This window comes from Cricetulus griseus, chromosome 4, assembly GCF_003668045.3.
Source record: "Cricetulus griseus strain 17A/GY chromosome 4, alternate assembly CriGri-PICRH-1.0, whole genome shotgun sequence".
NCBI lineage: Eukaryota > Metazoa > Chordata > Mammalia > Rodentia > Cricetidae > Cricetulus > Cricetulus griseus.
In genome coordinates, this window is record NC_048597.1 from 60,027,489 (window position 1) to 60,044,354 (window position 16,866).

A 16,866-nucleotide genomic window follows, 5' to 3' on the forward strand; every position below is an offset into this window, starting at 1 on the left:
AGCACACACAGATGCTTTTGAATGCTCTAATTTCTCCAAGGATCCCAAATCGTTCAGTGGTTATATTATTTATGCCCATTACATCTTTTCTCTTTTGTGGAGACAATTTTGAGATGTTACCTTACAGTATTTTCAAGCACTGTATGCTGGTTTGGTTTTGGTTTTGCCCTGAATGAATTCCATATTAGGATTCCCACATTAGGTGAAATGGAGAGGAGAATCTGGAATCATTTCTTCAGGTAGTTGCCAGGTACATCACAACAGACCTGCACATGAACCTGTGAGCAAAGTCTACTGTGCTGCTTCACTGACTAGGGACCAGAGACCATCTCAGGGAATGCAGGGGACCATCTTCAAGGATGATCCCGAGGAGTGGGGAAGGCACATGCAGAAATATGACAAAACTCTCCTGTAATTTTAGTGAGGTGGCTCAGTGGGTAAGAGCATTTGCAGCCAAACCTGACAACCTGAGTCCCATCCCTGCAATCCACATGGTGGAAAAAGGAGCCCTTTTAAGTTATCTCCTACCTTACCACACACACACACACACACACACACACACACACACACACACACACACACACACACACACACTGTGCTTGCTTGTGGGCATACAAACAATAAACACACACACAAACAAAGAAATAAACAGTGAATGAGCATAAAACACTTTGAAAGAGTTAAAAATCGTTACCATTTTAAATTACCACCCCCCCTTAATTCACTCTCTGCTTTGTTGCTACAAATTTTTGTATGTTTTTTAGAGTTCTGGCAAAGGTTGGTTATGGATGGTTTTGCATGTTTTTCAGTGTTTCTCTGGAGAGACAGGAGCTTTTTGTATGCCTTCTCCATTTTCTTGATGCCATTAAACACTGGGAAATATTTCTCTTCACAGTGATTATGATATATACTTTACTTGATATTGGTAATGCTATGACGAACATTATTCTGAAATTTTAATTGCTTTGATTAGGATATATTTCTCAAAGTGGAAACCAAAAACATGGATTTTTTTCATTTTTGTATTTATTTCTTTGTGGCACTGAATTTTGTCTCAATTCACATTCCTAGAAAAGTTCACAAAAGGATGCATGCTATCTTTCTTTCTTAACATTTAATAGTCTTGACCTACTTAGTAAGCCCCCCCCAAAGGGCACCTTGTGACTGTTCTCTGTCTGCTCTTTTGAAAGAAACTTCCTCATGACTTGAATTTGGAACCACTAACTGTTATGTTTTCCAAAGTTTATTATGTGCTTGAAGTTGTCTATTTCTTTAGCTGTTTGGGCCAGAGAAGTTATATATCATTCTTTTCTTTTTCAAAGTATTAGTTCTTTAACATTTCGGTACCTTATTTATTTATTTATTTATTTATTTATTTATTTATTTATTTGTATGCATATGGCTGTCATACCTGCATGCATGTCTGTGTACCTTGTGTGTGTTTGCAGAGGCCAGAAAAGTGCATTGGACCCCCTGGAACTGGAGTTATAGATGGTGAGCCACCATGTGGGTGTTGGGAACTGAACTCAGGTCCTCTGGAAGAGCATCCAGTGCTTGTAATTTCTGAGCCATCTCTCCAGCTGCAGTGATTTTTTTTTTTAAATCACAGTCACCCCTCCCCCCGTAACTTTGTGTCCTTTAAGTTGTGTAGCACAAATATTCTTGCATGTGTGGCCTTCCATGGGGATACATGTTTGCCTTAGTTGGGGATACACTCCAGCCTGGTCTACAAGAGCTAGTTCCAGGACAGGCTCCAAAGCCACAGAGAAACCCTGTCTCAAAAAAAAAAAAAAAAAAGAAAGAAAGAAAGAAAAGAAAACTGACTCTCTGTCTCCCAGCAGCTATCAATTGCCAAGAGCTCCTCAGGTAGGGTCTTGCATTTGCACAGATCTTGTGCATGCTATCACAACTGCTGTGAGTTCACATGAGCAGCTGTCCTCTGCATACAAGGGACCCTGTTTCAATGTAGCTATGTACTCCCTCTCCCTTGCACACTCTTTCCGGCCCGTCTTTTGCAAAGATCCCAGAGATTTTGGAGAATGGGCTATGATACAGATGTCCCGTTTAGGACTGAGCACTCCACAGTCCCATCTTCTCTGCTTTGATGAGTTACAGGTCTCTCTGATAATCGCCATCTGCTGCAAATAGAAGCTCCTCAGATTAAGGGTTGACAGGTGCATTAATCATACCACTCTTACCACTAAGAATGCAACATTTTCCTGCTCTCACACATGTTAACTTTGGATTTATTTTGTAGTGAATATGAATGGTGCCAACCCCAAGCTGGTACCTTTCAGGCCTGCAGGACGGCTGATCTCCCCTCCTCTGCTGCTCTCAGTTATCCTCAACATCCTTCTCAGTTTGGCCATGCACATTGTGGGCTTCATCCTCGTGCAGAAGCAGCCTTGGTACCTCATGGAATTGCACAGGTATCAGTGTGGCCTCAAATCCAGCTCCTTAAAGTCTGATTTCTGTCAAATATCATCTGGCAAATGGGTCTTCACGTACCAAGGGTTTCTAAGTCTTTTGGGAAATTTTTCAACAACCGTCTGTCTTTTTGCTACACACCTTTAGCTCTGTTTAATAATGATGGTTGTTAAGGATTATATAACTTTCCTGGTTTGTCCCAGTTTAAGGAGCCCAGTTTAAGCCATGTCTGGTGAAGTGTTCACAATCTTTTCCTTTCAAAACTGTCCCTGTTCAATGATAAAGTATATGTCACTCTATGTATTACTAAGGAAAAACCGCAATTTACTCAGCCTCCTTAATATACACAATGGACGAACAACTTAATGAACAAGTAGACAGTTAAATATGCCTTCATACCCATTCAAACATATAAAATTATACATCTGTCTGCCCTTATTTTTCCTTTATTTTTCTATCTTCTTTACCACAATGGAAACAACTCTGAAATACTGGATGTCTGCTGCAGACACTGTTTACCACAGTGACCTGCAGATGCAAATGTGTTCTGAGGACTCCATTGGCTCTTCTGGTATCCTTTGTAGTGCCTGCACAATGAGAAATGAGAGCATCTCAGCCATGAACATGTCTCCAAGTGTTCCCGAGAAAACCAGAAGTAACAGCACCTTTGCGAGTTTTGAGAATACTACTATATGGTTTTTGGGAACAATCAACTGTATCCTTGTGGCTCTTGTGTTCTCTAAAGGAAAACCATTTAGGCAGCCCACCTATACAAACTGTGAGTATCACTGAATGGAAACAGAGGGACAATGACTTGACCATCACTGACCATTAGTATGGATATTCTCAGGTCATCCAGGAACCAACTCCACAGCTGAGTCTCAGCTAGAGTCCCCTCCCCTCCACTCCAGAGCTCTGCAAAACATTGTGGTCTCATTCCCCTGCCTCTCCCTTTCGATCAAAGAGCAGCTTTCTCTTTTCATCTCAGTGCTCCACCGGAAGTTGTCTTTAGGCAATTTCTCTTGGGATCCGTCTAAGTTGGGAAGATCAACACAGAGATCAATCTTTACTTGTCAGTGTCTGTCAAGATTCATCCCAGGGACATGGAAAGGGTCACAGCCCTCAGCTGGAATGACATTGTGTGGTGGCAGCCTGGGAGTAGGTCCAGGCCCAAGGAATCTCATCATACAGCATTGGGGACATTCTTAGCTGGAGTAATTTGGGGGCACAAAGGTTGTTTAGGAGAAGTAGGTGCCCTACTTAGTCTCTGAGACACATATTTGTATATTGGTACCAACCCTCTAATTGTAAAAATTCAGGAGCACAAGTAGAAGGATCAATATCCTCATACAAAATTGTTCCAGGAAAATTATTTTATCTTTTTCCTTATCGGGATGAAGAAGCAGTTGAATGTTCATCTTTATATAATCACAATTTAAAATTTCACATGTTTATGGCGTTCCCGGTTTTCCAGAAATGGATTGGAGGCAGATGCCTTCTATTAAAGCCAGCTGCTTGAATGTCTTTAAAGCCCTCATGAAAGGGCATTTTGCCATTGCTAGGCTCTATGCATTTACCACCTGTACTAATTGGAACATAGCATACATATAAAAAAGATCCCCCATCAAGGACATGCATAGAAATTATGGAGGTCAGATCCATTGCATGGAAATGAGTGCTTTCATTCATTATGCTATATTTGGATATCAAGGAAATATCATCAGGCTTAACCTAGAATACATCAGTCAATAGACATAGTGATTCCAATGACTTCTCAAAATGATAGCTTGTGTTCTTGTTTCCTCAGATGTATTTGTCCTTGTGCTGATTTTACAGATGGGTGTATGTCTTTTCATTCTATTTGCGGATATTCCAGAGTTGCATAGGCGTTTGGATGTAAGTAGCTTCCCTGGAATTATGCTGTCATGTATTTTTGCCACTGGCTTCTGAAAGCAGGTCATTTTTGGAACTGACACTGATTCCCAATACCAGTTTTGTACTCTGGAACTGGCAGAGTTTAAAAGAACACTGAATTATATCTAGTTTTTACTGAAGCTAATCAGGAAATAAAATTCCATCAAATGTTGAACCTGAGACTAACAACAGCCTTCAAAATAGTATGCAACCATTTTTCATTGAAAGCAAAATTCCCTGTAAGACTGGTAAAAAGCTACTTATATATTTTCTCCTTTCAAATGCTACTTAAAGAAATTTCACCTGCAACTGTCTTTAAGTTAATTCTCAAATCTTTACTTACTTGGAAAACTCATGCTTCTCTGTATTGTCATAGTTATATCTGAAAGGGGCTTTCAAAGAGGCTTGCTCCGCTATCTCAAGCTCTCTCTTACATTAGAAAAAATGTAACTGAGACAAGTTTGAAATCCTATAAACTTACCTACTTGCTGGGCCTTGATGGTGCATGCCTTTAATCCCAGCACTTGGGAGGCAGAGGCAGGTGGATTTCCAGGCCAGCCTGATCTACAGAATGAATGCCAGGATAGGCTCCAAAGCTACACAGAGAAACCCTGTCTCAAAAACAAAAACAAACAAAACAAAACAAAACAAAAAACCCATCCAAAAACAAAAGAAAACACAAAATAAACTTACCTACTCAAGCTAGGAAAAGGAGACACACACACACACACACACACACACACACACACACACACACACACACACACACACACACGACTCTTACAGAGGCTGGCACTCTGCAATAGTAAAAGAGGGAATGTTTTTGTTTGGTGAAAGCTGTGTGGAGTCTGTGACAGTGGGGCTACAAAGGATACTGAAAAGAGGTGCTGTGTGGTTTAAAGCCAAGCCTTCTTATCACATAAATATGGGTTTGGGGCTGGAGAGATGGCTCAGCCGTTAAAGGCTAGGCACACAACCAAAAATAAATATGGGTCTGTTTTAGAAAATGTGGAATATTCAGGCAAGGAAAAATATAACATTATATGCTATCCTTCCATCTTTTAAAATTCATGCATTGTAAATGGGCTTTGCCTCAAAGTTATGAAGTTCATTATGAATTGAATCATGTTCTTTCACAACCTTAATTTTTTTTAAAAAATAAGGAATACATTCACATGGTTTAAATTTAAAAAAAAAACAACATATAAATATGGTAAAATATCCCTCTCCACCCAGCTTCCCTCTGGAGGCAATGCATGATTTCAAGTTTTTTTTTCTTATTTTCACACTTTATTTTCTACATTTGCAGAGAAGCACATGTATTTCTTATGTGTATGAATCTTCTCTCACATTTTTACACAATGGCAGCAAACTATTCCTTTTGTCAGTATTCTGAGATGTTGACATCAATGTAGGATGTGCTATGCAAGAATATCATTGTAGAAGGTATCTGTGGGAGAAAAGTCTGGAAACCAGGGAAGGTGAGAGGCCTCACCTTACCATGAAGATCAAAGCCAATGAAGTAGAGAGGGGAGGGAAGAGGGTTCCCCAGGGAAAGTCCCCATCCGCAGTGACTTAAGGATTAAGCCAACTGTCCGGAAGGAACGTCTGGCATCATACAGGAGTGAGCCTCATGAGAATCTATGCTGTCCTCATTTGATAGCCTTGAGTAGCCCATGGGAAGGACAGTGTTGGAGTGCAAGTTGTGGTAGATTTTGAATATAGTGTTTGAGGTAGCCAATATTTATCTTCCCAACAGCGGGAGAGCCGAGTGGAACATTTTCATAGCTGTGTGTATTTACCTTCCCATCAGCGGGAGAGCTGAGTGGAACATTTTCATGGTTGCTATAACCTCATACACAGTCCTGTACCTTATTTCTCTCATATAACTGTATTTTTTGTAATTGTGTCATACTATCACATAAACATCCATTATTTTTAGTTATAACAATATTTTGTTAATATACATATGCATTATATTTCATGGTATATATTGTGTATGTATCATAACTTATTAACATGTAACTGTTTCTAAGTTGTTACCCCTACAAAGACACAGTAAAAGAACCATGTGCATATTTTTTTCAGTCAATTACAAGTATATGCCAGGAGTAAATTCCTAGATATGGATTTAAAATAATAATTTTGAGAACATGGTTCTCCATAGGATTGCATCAGCTTTTACTCCCATAAGCGTGTGAGGCATTGTATAATACATGTAATACACAGCAGAGTATACTTGAGTTATCCACACACTTATGCACCCACCCACCCACCCATTCACCCAGTCACCTATCCATCTACCCATCCTCTCATCCACCCATCCATCCACCCACCCATTCATCCACCCACCCATTCATCCATATATCCACCCATCAATCCATCCATCCATCCATTCATCCATCCATCCATCCTTCTACCCACTCACCCACCCACCCATCCATCTACCCATCCACCCATCCATCCATCCACCCATTCATCTATTCATCTATCCATCCACCCATCAACCCATCCATCTACCAATCCTCTCATCCACCCATCCAACATCCACCCATCAATCCACCCATCAACTCATCCTCTTATCCATCCATCCATCCATCCATCCCATCCCATCCTTCTACCCACCCACCCATCCACCCATCCATTAGTTCATTCTCACACATATGTATCAGGAACTGTGCCTGAATAGGGGTTGGAAGAAGAAAAAGGAAGTGTGGAAAGTGCTTGATTTGCTTGTGCTCATTTGGCAAGTACCCTTGTAAGGCAAAGACTATGAAGCTATAGACACAGTCTGGAAGCAGCCCTGACCCATTGCTCCAAAGCAGGACTTGAATAAAGAGAAATATTGCACTAGAGTACAGAAGGCCATACTGTCCACGGTAGAGGTTCCACACGTGCATCCTCAGAGATGCCTGGGAATAAAATCACATTCCTGCATTCCCTCTTCAAAACAACAAAAAGCAAGTAGATAAAAAGGGTTTACTGTTGTTTATTTTTATTGCAAAGTGATCAAAATTAGAAAATGTAGAAATTTTAGATAAAAGAAAGAGACTAAGAGGGAAAGAAAAGAAAGCATGGAAAAAACCAAAACAACAGTCACAATCCTCAAATGATTGAACATCTGTTTTCCATACTTACAATTTTTATGTATATGTGTATGTCATATTCTATATTTTATATTCTAGAATCTATAGTCTAGATTTATGTAATCTCTGCATGTCTGTGTGTCAGTGTGTGAATTTGTGTAAATACATGAGGGTCTCATGAAGACCAGAATTAGGTGTCAGTTCACCTGGAACTTCAGTTACAGGTAGTTGTGAGCCATCTGATGTGGGTGTTGGAAACTAAACTCTTGAGCCTCTGAAAGAACACAGTGCTCTTAACCCCTGAGCTATCATTTGTATGTGTGTGTGTGTGTGTGTGTGTGTGTGTGTGTGTGTGTGTGTGTGTGTGTGTGTTTCCACTGTGATTTATAGCTTATACAAATGATCAATGTAAGCATGGAAACATTTCCAGCCTGTGTGTTCTAAGACTGACTGTCATTTGTCATCTTCTGCCAGCTACTCTGCACTCCTGTCCCGTGGAGAGTCTACATTCTCATCATGATCAGCTCCAACTTTGTTGTGTCCCTTGCTGTAGAGGTAAGTGCCCCCAGGCTATGTATTGTGTGTTCGAGTGGGGTCCAGTTCTTTAGAAGTTTGAGAATGGAATAACTTTAATGTGCAAAGCCCCGACACTGTGATGGTCCTTCCTTTACTCTGTGAGCAAAGGTGTGGCACATGAGTGGTGTGCTTTTCTCTGATGAAAAAACAAGCATTTGGTCTTCTCATCTGAAGTGTGGCAGGGAGGATTCCATCATGATCTTTAAGGTTCTATTTATTCTTAAGATTCTCCAATATAGGCACAAACAGAATTCACATTTTAAAATTGAAATACGATTTGTGCACTATAAAACTCACCATTTTAAAAATAAACAGTTCAATGTTTTTTAGTATAGTTGCAGCGTGTTCAATCACCAAACTACCTAGTTCCAGAATCCTTTCATCACACCAAAAGAAATCACACAACCCATTAGCAATCGATTTCCATTCCATTCCCCTCCTCCTTGTCAGCCACAAACACACTTTCTGTCTCAGTGGATTTTCCTATTGGAACATTTCAGGTAAATGATATCATTTTGTATGTGGCTTTGCTTTTTGTTTTGTCTTCAGTGCTGAAGATTGAACCCAGGGTCTTGTGCATGCTAGGTAAGACTTTACCACTAAGCCACTTTTTGTTTGTGAAAGACAGGGTCTTACAATGTAACCCAGGCTGACTTTGAACTCCCTGCCTTCCAGCCTCTGCCTATTGAGTGTTGGAATTGTAGGTGTGCACCATTTTGCTTCAGAGGTGTGGGCCTTTTTGTATCTGACTTCTTGCATTTAACATCGTGTATTATTTTCACCTGTGATGAGAAATGAGCCTCCCAGTGAGGCTTTCTCACCGCTTTCCTTCTATCATCCCTATTTGCTTCATTTTCTTAGTGAAATGACTTTGTACCCATTTTTATCTCTAATTGTTTCACCCTCTCAGTGATATCAGGCATAATCCCCCTTCTTCAAAGCCTGGTATTGGAAGGTAGTACCTAATGAAGGCATCCTTGAAGGAGAGGAGAAATGTAGGGTTCTGTCTCTCCTCCTCCTCCTCCTCCTCCTCCTCCTCCTCCTCCTCCTCCTCCTCCTCCTCCTCCTCCTCTTCTTCTTCTTCTTCTTCTTCTTCTTCTTCTTCTTCTTCTTCTTCTTCTTCTTCTTCTTCTTCTTCTGAATTGTGGAACTATCATGTTCCAGCAACGGGTATTTACAGTGGGTTGTGGCTTCCTTATAACCTGACCTCCCAGATAGTGCTGTAAAGACAGGATCTCTGGGAATATTCCATCCTGTGTAGAGCAAAGACTGCCACAGTTGTCAGTGGAAGAACAGAGCCCTGAATCAGGGCACTGTAGCCTCTCTCTCTCTGGAGGCTACACCAGGTTATGCCAAAGCAGAGCGAGCACCACACTCATCATGCAGGCTTGTTAAAATGGGAAGAATAGATTATCAAGCCTTCCCTTCACTGTGTCTGACTTGGTACGTGTGAAAGCCTGCATGTCCAACAGGTTACCAGGTGTTTCCACTGAGATGGGTTTGGGCAGCATATTTTGAAAGAACTATGCCAAGCCATACATTCTCCAAAGCAACCAGGTTAATGTGGGTGTCCTCAGATTGAGTTGCAGAAGGGGGGTCCCCACCATTTAAAGCAGTGGTTCTCAACCTTCCTTATGTTGTGGTGACCCCCAACCATAAAATTATTTCATTGCTACTTCATAATTATAATTTTGCTACTGTTATGAATCGTAATATAAATTCTGATATGCAACCCCCAAAGGGGTCAAAACCCAGAGGCTGAGAACTACTGATTAAAGGATACTCTCATGTACGTATCTTGCTGACTGCTCTTTCCATTTGAAACATATTTCTCCATATTTGCATCCTCTATGGCATAGTAGCAGGACTGACCTCTTCATGAATCTTTCCTGATCCCTGGGTCTGCTAGGCAATTAACAAAACTCATTAAGTGCAGTTTAAACAGCACAGACATTTACTGATTTGGGAACCAGACTCGAGGTGGACACCCCAGGACTCTCACAAGGTCTGCCCCTTTCAGTGCCATCAGCTTTGGATGTGTCCTTTCATGCTTCCTGACCAGGTCTCCAGCCCAGTTGTGTGACATATCTGTTTATGAGCAGAAAAGAAACACAGGAGGTACTTTCAAGCTTTTATTTCCTTAGATATGAATGTATAACCGGGAAACACAAGTTTCCCTATGGCAAATCAGCAGACTTTTTCATAAACCTCAATAGTTAGAACTGTCTCATTGTTATTCTGAGTAGAAAGGCATTCTGGGTAAGGGAATCCATGCTCCTGGGACAGGTTGGCTTAGATTGTTTGCTTGGTTATTTGCTTGGTTGGTTTTGGTTAGGTGGACAAGGAAGAACAATGGTTGTTGAGTGTCCAAGTCTGTCACGGTGTCCTGGCAGGAAGCCCTTCCCCAGTTGGTATATTTTCAGCAAAGAGCACAGGCTCAGACAATCCTTCTGGTGTGAATCCTGGCTACAGCTCTTTGCTGATGCTTGGCTTATTATTCTGTTCCATTGGGTTTGCTCCCTCTGCTATAAAATGTTACCAGTAACTACACCTTACTTTATATACATATGGACCGAAATGTGAGTAAGGAAAAACACATAGTAGGTGTTTAATAAACATAAACCTAACTGGACATGGTAGTGCCATCTGTCTATAGTCCTAGAACTTGGAAAGCTGTGGTAGGAAAGTCAAGAATTTGAAGCTAGCCTGGGCTATGTAAGGAGATTCAGTCTCAGAAGTCCAAACCTAAACAAACCAAGCAAAAATAAAATAGAAACAAGGCTCCTCAAACACATACAAAAACAAATACAACAAAACAGTGTAAACAGCAAGCCTCTCATGACACTTACCATTTCTTACTTTGTTTCTGTCACTCTTTCAATCATACCTTTATACATTTGTTTTTCCATAACAGTTCATTGACCCTGTGATATTTCCCAGGGTATTTTCTAGGAGAAAGATAACAGAGGGGGTTGGACTCACAATCTATGGGCAGGAAGCAGACATATGCTGAAGTTATTTGTGTGCTAATGCCTTCTCTTACATTAACCTCTACTGGCAAGAACTTGTGTTAGTAGTTATTACACTTAAAATCCTGCATTTTATTGCATTTAATCCTGTAATCATTGTATTTAAAATTCTACTAGGAGATGAGTAATAGTCATTTAAATTAAATGTTGGCAATGACCTTGCTCATGTCAAGCAGTTGGGATGGGTCACTGATACTCATAAGAGTGGGGCATCACCTTTGATTCTCATGTTGAGTGAGAGATGAACATACACACATGCATGTTTACTGTGGGTTGCCAGCTGTAGGTGGTGTTTTCCTGTCCTGTAGCTGCTCTCAAATAAACATGCTGAGGCTTATATTAATTATAAATGCTTGGCCAATAACTCAGGCTTGTTACTAACTAGCTCTTACAAGTTAAACAATTTCTATTAATCTATATGCAGCCCCAAGGTTCTTGGCTTTTACCTCTATCCAGTTTTGTATGTCTGATTCACTCTTCATCCAGCTTGTGACCCTCTGACTCTACCCTTCCTTGGCCCATCATTCTCAGTTTGGCTTTCCCACCTAACCTTATCCTGTTCAGCTACTGACCAGTCAGCTTGTTTATTAAATCAAATAGCAATATATATTCACAGTGTATAGAAGAATTATTCCACAGCAGCCAGAAAGTTCTAAATTAGGCACCTGAGACACCTTTCCTATGGCATCCAGGTGTTTACCAACCCTTTTCTCTGTGATCAGCAGGTACTTAGAGATAGAGTAGAGTTACTGAGTCTTTGAAAGGGGGCTATTATAGTTGAGAATGATGGATGCTATGTTTTCCTGCTTCATGTGGTGAATGAACCTAAGAGAGTAGGTAAAGACCATTATGGACTCAATAAGATATCTTTCCTTTAGGTGACTCTATATATGTGCCAGAAAGTGTAAAGGAATGCTGGTTGAACTGAGCTAACCCCATCCTGCAGGCCAGCTTCTGTTATACATAGTCCAAACAGTTTTCTCAAGAGTAGGCATGATGTCTGGCTTCCTTTGTAGCATTTTAAGGTTTGTCTGGTTTGTTAAAGTCTGGCACCAATGCTAATCTCAGAGTAGCCCAGAAACCAAATAGGTTCAATTGAGATCTTACTATATGAGTCTCCCTCCCTTCCTGTAGAGAAGCATGGGAGCTGATATGAATGACTTTAATAATGCCCATCTTTTTTTTTATTATTGTGCTTGTGTGTGTCCATAAGTACTTAAGCATGGAGTAGTCAGTTGGAAAAGCTTACAGAGAATTCTTTTAAAGAAATGGCTTTTCATGAAAGCTTTGCTTCTGCTCCTATCTATGCATTTGGTTTACAAGACAGAATCACAAGACAGATGATGCAGAAGGAATGCTTCAGCTGTGCTTTGGAGAGTGGCAACGGGACAGAAGTAGCACACTAGAAGGAGGAAAATTCTACACAACGTGGAGATCCCCATCTCATCTTTCATTTAACTTGTTTGAAGAAATACTTAGTTTTCCTACAAGTGTTTTATTCAAAAATTCAGAGTTGGTACTCATGCCTCTGCCTTCACTCAGATCAGGGAGAACTACAGGGATCCTGTTTGGGAAAGCAGAGTAACACGTTGGCCAGATGCTGAAGATGGCCCTTTGGGTCTTGATTCCTTCCAAGAGGCCTCCCAGTGTTCAGAGGAAAAGACTCTGTCAAGCTGTGCTTCCTATCTTTACTATAGACAACAAGACTTAAGTAACAAAGATGGGCAGATTTTAGGGAAACTATGTCTTCCATAATTCTTCACTAACTCAGAGCACAAAAGATACTCTGGATGGACATCAAAATCAGTTCTAATTTTGTCAGTTTGTTCTCCTTTTCTTTTAGGAAAATATCTAAAATGCTTAACTTTGGGACAAAACATGATACAATGGAACACATACCAAACACATGGATTCACACACACACACACACACAGACACACAGACACACACACACACACACACACACACACACACACACACACACACACACACACACACACCTGGTTTGTATATTGGATCACCTGGGCCATTGATTCAGAGGGTCTTGATTAATCAAACCATATTAGTCTAGAAGGAATCACAGCTTTTCATTTTCTGTGGAAACAAAAACAAAAAAAAAATCTCTTTTCCAAAGTTACATGTCCTTGTACTTAAATTTAGAATTCAAGGCATTTAAAAATATATAGGTTGGATTAATCCAGCAGCATTTATAATCAAATGTGTATTAGCAACTGTTACTCCTTTCTCAGCAATCAAACAATTCAAAGACAACACAGTAACATACATATCCAGACTCCTTGTGTTTTCCATCTTTACATGGCTTTATTATTATTATTATTATTATTATTATTATTATTATTATTATTATTATTTCTCTATTTCTTTTTCTTTTATTGTTTCATCTTTTGAGACAGGACTTCTCTGTGTAGCCCTGGCATCCTAGAACTCACTCTGTAGACCAGGCTGGCCTCGAAGTCACAGAGATCCACCTGCCTCTGCCCCACAAGTGCTGGGATTAAAGGTGTGTGCCCTGCCCTGTCCTAGCAGTTGTATAATCCTTACAGCATGTATAAGGAAGGGATTATTATTTCTAACTCAACTGGCTCAGGGTACTAGACTGTCTTCCTCAGTGCTGGGAATAGGACACCAATCTCAAATGAATACCTGGCCTTAATCTTAGAGTAATGAAATGAACCTCTATTTCTCCAACCCTAAACTGAGTCTGCTATTTATATTTCATTGCCCTGTGCCCACAGCAAGCAGTACCTGGCAGAGGTCTATCAAAGAAACACCATGCATCCTTCCATACACTCAGTTCTAAGAAATGCTAAAATATTTATAAAATGTCATTTTATAAGGCATGAAGTTGGATGTGGTATGGTGTGAAATATAGAATTTGAACGATTTGAAATTCAATTTCAGTGTGAGATTCCCAAGAACTATCTTTGAGGTAGGCTGCTTCCAGCTTAACTCCCAGGTTTTTGAAAATACCTTCTTCCAGTTGAGTTCCTTAAGTAGAAAGTTTGAGAGTCTGGCTGCAAAACTTTTGAAGATTTGCTTAGGCTCCAACTTTTGTTAAGCTGAATCTAAGAAAATACTGTGAGAGTGTCTGATTATGACTATGGAACTAGGTAACTTAAATCACATTTTTTTATCTTTTATTTTACAGGAGACCATTATTGAAAACCGAGCTTTGTGGCTAGCAGTCAAGAGATGTTTTGGCTATCAATCAAAAAGCCAGTATCGCATATGGCAGAGGAATTTGGCAAATGACTCAAGCTGGCCCCCACTAAACCAAACCTCCTATTCTGACATTCAGGGGGTATCCTACAGCAACCCTGTGTTTGAAAGCAATGAGGAACAACTTTGAGGAGTGCAATATCTAAACAGTTGTCACAATGAAGATAAAATGACCTCTTTCAGAGAAGTTAAAGCAATTTGACTCAACACCATCAGCTGGAGTTGGAGTTGGGTGATAAACTACCAACTCTTCATGACAAATTAAAGTCCATATGCTTAAATGGAGTCTATGGAGAACAGTGTCCCCAGTTCCTCCTGGCTTCTGAAGCATTGGTGACACCTATTGAGTCAAGAATGGAATAAGGGTTGCAATGGGCCAAAAGACTGGCAGGTATCCAAGGGAAAATATATCTTAGGATAATTCTTTCTAAAAATAAATGAATCTAGGGAAAGTCACACAGTGTGTACTCAGAGTGGTAATGGAGCAAGGATCAGTTTCCAGTTGTCACTTGATGAAAAATCTAATGCAAGAGAAGCATCATCTAATCTCCTTACCTGGTTCCAGAATCACAGGCTTCCTTCTCCTTTTGCTTCAGCATATTTGCTACAATGACACATACACCTCTTCATCTCAGTGCCTTCACACACTAGAGCTTTTCTCTTGCTTCAGGACTCTGGGACAGTTGTCCCCAGGGTGGTGATCACTTCAGAGTGATGACTGACCACTGCCACATAGAGCAGGGACAGGAAAAACTGGAGACACAGGGGAGGGTCATTGTTTCACCCTCAAAGCAGCAGCTTCTCCACTCCTACTCCCATCCCATTAGCAGAGATTTGGCCCAGGAGCTGGGGGCTGCTGTCTCTTGAATCTAGGATTAAGTAAGACATGTGACTAAGTAGGCTCCTGCTTAGAAGAGGTTCACAGATGTCTTAATACTGGGCTGTTTATATTTCTTTAATTTTTGTGCTACAGTCCCCCTACTTTGAGGCCCCACAATGATATACTTGTCTCACTTGTGTTCTAGGGGCAACATAGAAGGGTATCAAAGAGTATAAGTGTTGATTGCTTCCCTGACCGTGTGAATGCATCCATGGGTTAGGAGTCCCTCATCTTACACTCTGCTCTGCTGTTTTGGGGATACTCCTTCTTGTGTGTTCTGCATCATATGTTGTCATTGAGCTAAGTCCTTACACAACATGTAGATCTCTGGCTTAAGACTGACCTGCTTCTAGAAAACAAAATTTCCCCTTATTTTACCATCACAGACAACTGGCTTATATGGGATTGACTCAGCATAGAAAACATATGGGTTTCTCTTAGGTCTGCGGGCAACATTGAGCTTCAGGACAACATTCACACATAGAGTTTGTTTTTAAATTTAAAAGTTATGTATTTTGATCTTTTTTCCCTCCTTCAACTCCACCCCCCCCAACACCTTCCCTATCTCTGGACCCTTCTAACTTCGTATTCTCTTTCTCTCAAAAAATTAAAAAGAAAAGAAAATCAAAATGAACAACAAACAGTAAGAAGAACACAAACAAAAAAACCAAACAAAAGCAAAGCCATGGTGGCCTGGCTTCATATTCCTTTAATCTCAGCATTAGGGACACAGAGGCAGACAGATCTCTATGAGTTCAAGTTCATCCTGGTAAATACAGCGCACATAGAATTTTAAAGTAAAACAAAATATCTATTATGAGCATGAAATCCTAAATGACTGTTGTGAGTAGGGTGTACATTCTGACCCAGAAAGTCTTTACTATTATCAGTAGTCCCTCAAAGTTTTCCTCTCACCACTGAGCTCTTGCAAGAGTTTGGCACTCTGTAACTGCAGTTGGTTTGCAGACATAGTGTCTCCTAGCCAGAGGATACCTTGTTGCTTCTACTTTTCAAATAGGGCATGTAGAAAAGTCCCTGACTGAAGGCTGCAGGGTCATTATACCCCTTGATTCAGAAGGAAATATTTTCTTTTGCTTCTCCACCGATATGGCAGCTCTGAGAGTCTTTATAAAATTGATAGCTTTTCTCGTGTTCCACAAGAAAGGGTCTCAGGCAAGTGCCTCTGGAAGAGGTCTACCATGTAATCGTGAAGAAGGACAACACAGATGGTTCATGCTTAGATGATTCCACTGCCAAGGGCTTCCCCACCCTCTAACTGGCTAAGTTCGTGCAGTTCTGGGACTCCGTAAGGAAGGACTTACCATCCCCACCAAATGAGAGATGAGAGAAGACCCAGGCCTGGAACAGATTTCCTAAATAAGCCGCACTCTGCTGATAAGAAGCTCCCAATTGCAAGATCCCAGAAGGTCAAGGACTTCAGTAGTGTGACCTCACCATCAGGCAGAAAATGGACTTCTTTCTTTGCAGGTTGAAGCAAGCCTAGATAATAACAGACCTCTATTCAAGTGAATGCCAGGTGTACTGCCAGGCCCACACTAGAGGTATATATAAAATAAAAGCAAAAGCTAAGCATTTGTTGTTCTTTCTGAGCTTTGAGTTGTTCTTGCCTTGTCCTCAGAGGTTCCATTGAAAGCAATTTGTAAATGAACAGCATGGAGCTGGCTAAGAGACTGGTTCTTCACTGTGTACCTGC

At 40.6% G+C, this 16,866-nt stretch overlaps 1 protein-coding gene across 2 annotated transcripts in view; it reads left to right on the forward strand.

Moving 5' to 3' along the window:
* Positions 1-14,402, forward strand: part of Atp13a4 (ATPase 13A4) — a 122,985-nt gene extending 108,583 nt beyond the window's left edge. For both annotated transcript variants that reach the window (XM_027412923.2, XM_035444663.1), the window contains exons 26-30: positions 2,258-2,429; positions 3,012-3,205; positions 4,235-4,323; positions 7,902-7,982; positions 14,202-14,402. In XM_027412923.2, coding sequence (XP_027268724.1) covers positions 2,258-2,429; positions 3,012-3,205; positions 4,235-4,323; positions 7,902-7,982; positions 14,202-14,402 — 737 coding nt within the window. The remainder of the gene's footprint in view (positions 1-2,257; positions 2,430-3,011; positions 3,206-4,234; positions 4,324-7,901; positions 7,983-14,201) is intronic.
* The last annotated feature ends 2,464 nt before the right edge of the window (positions 14,403-16,866 follow it).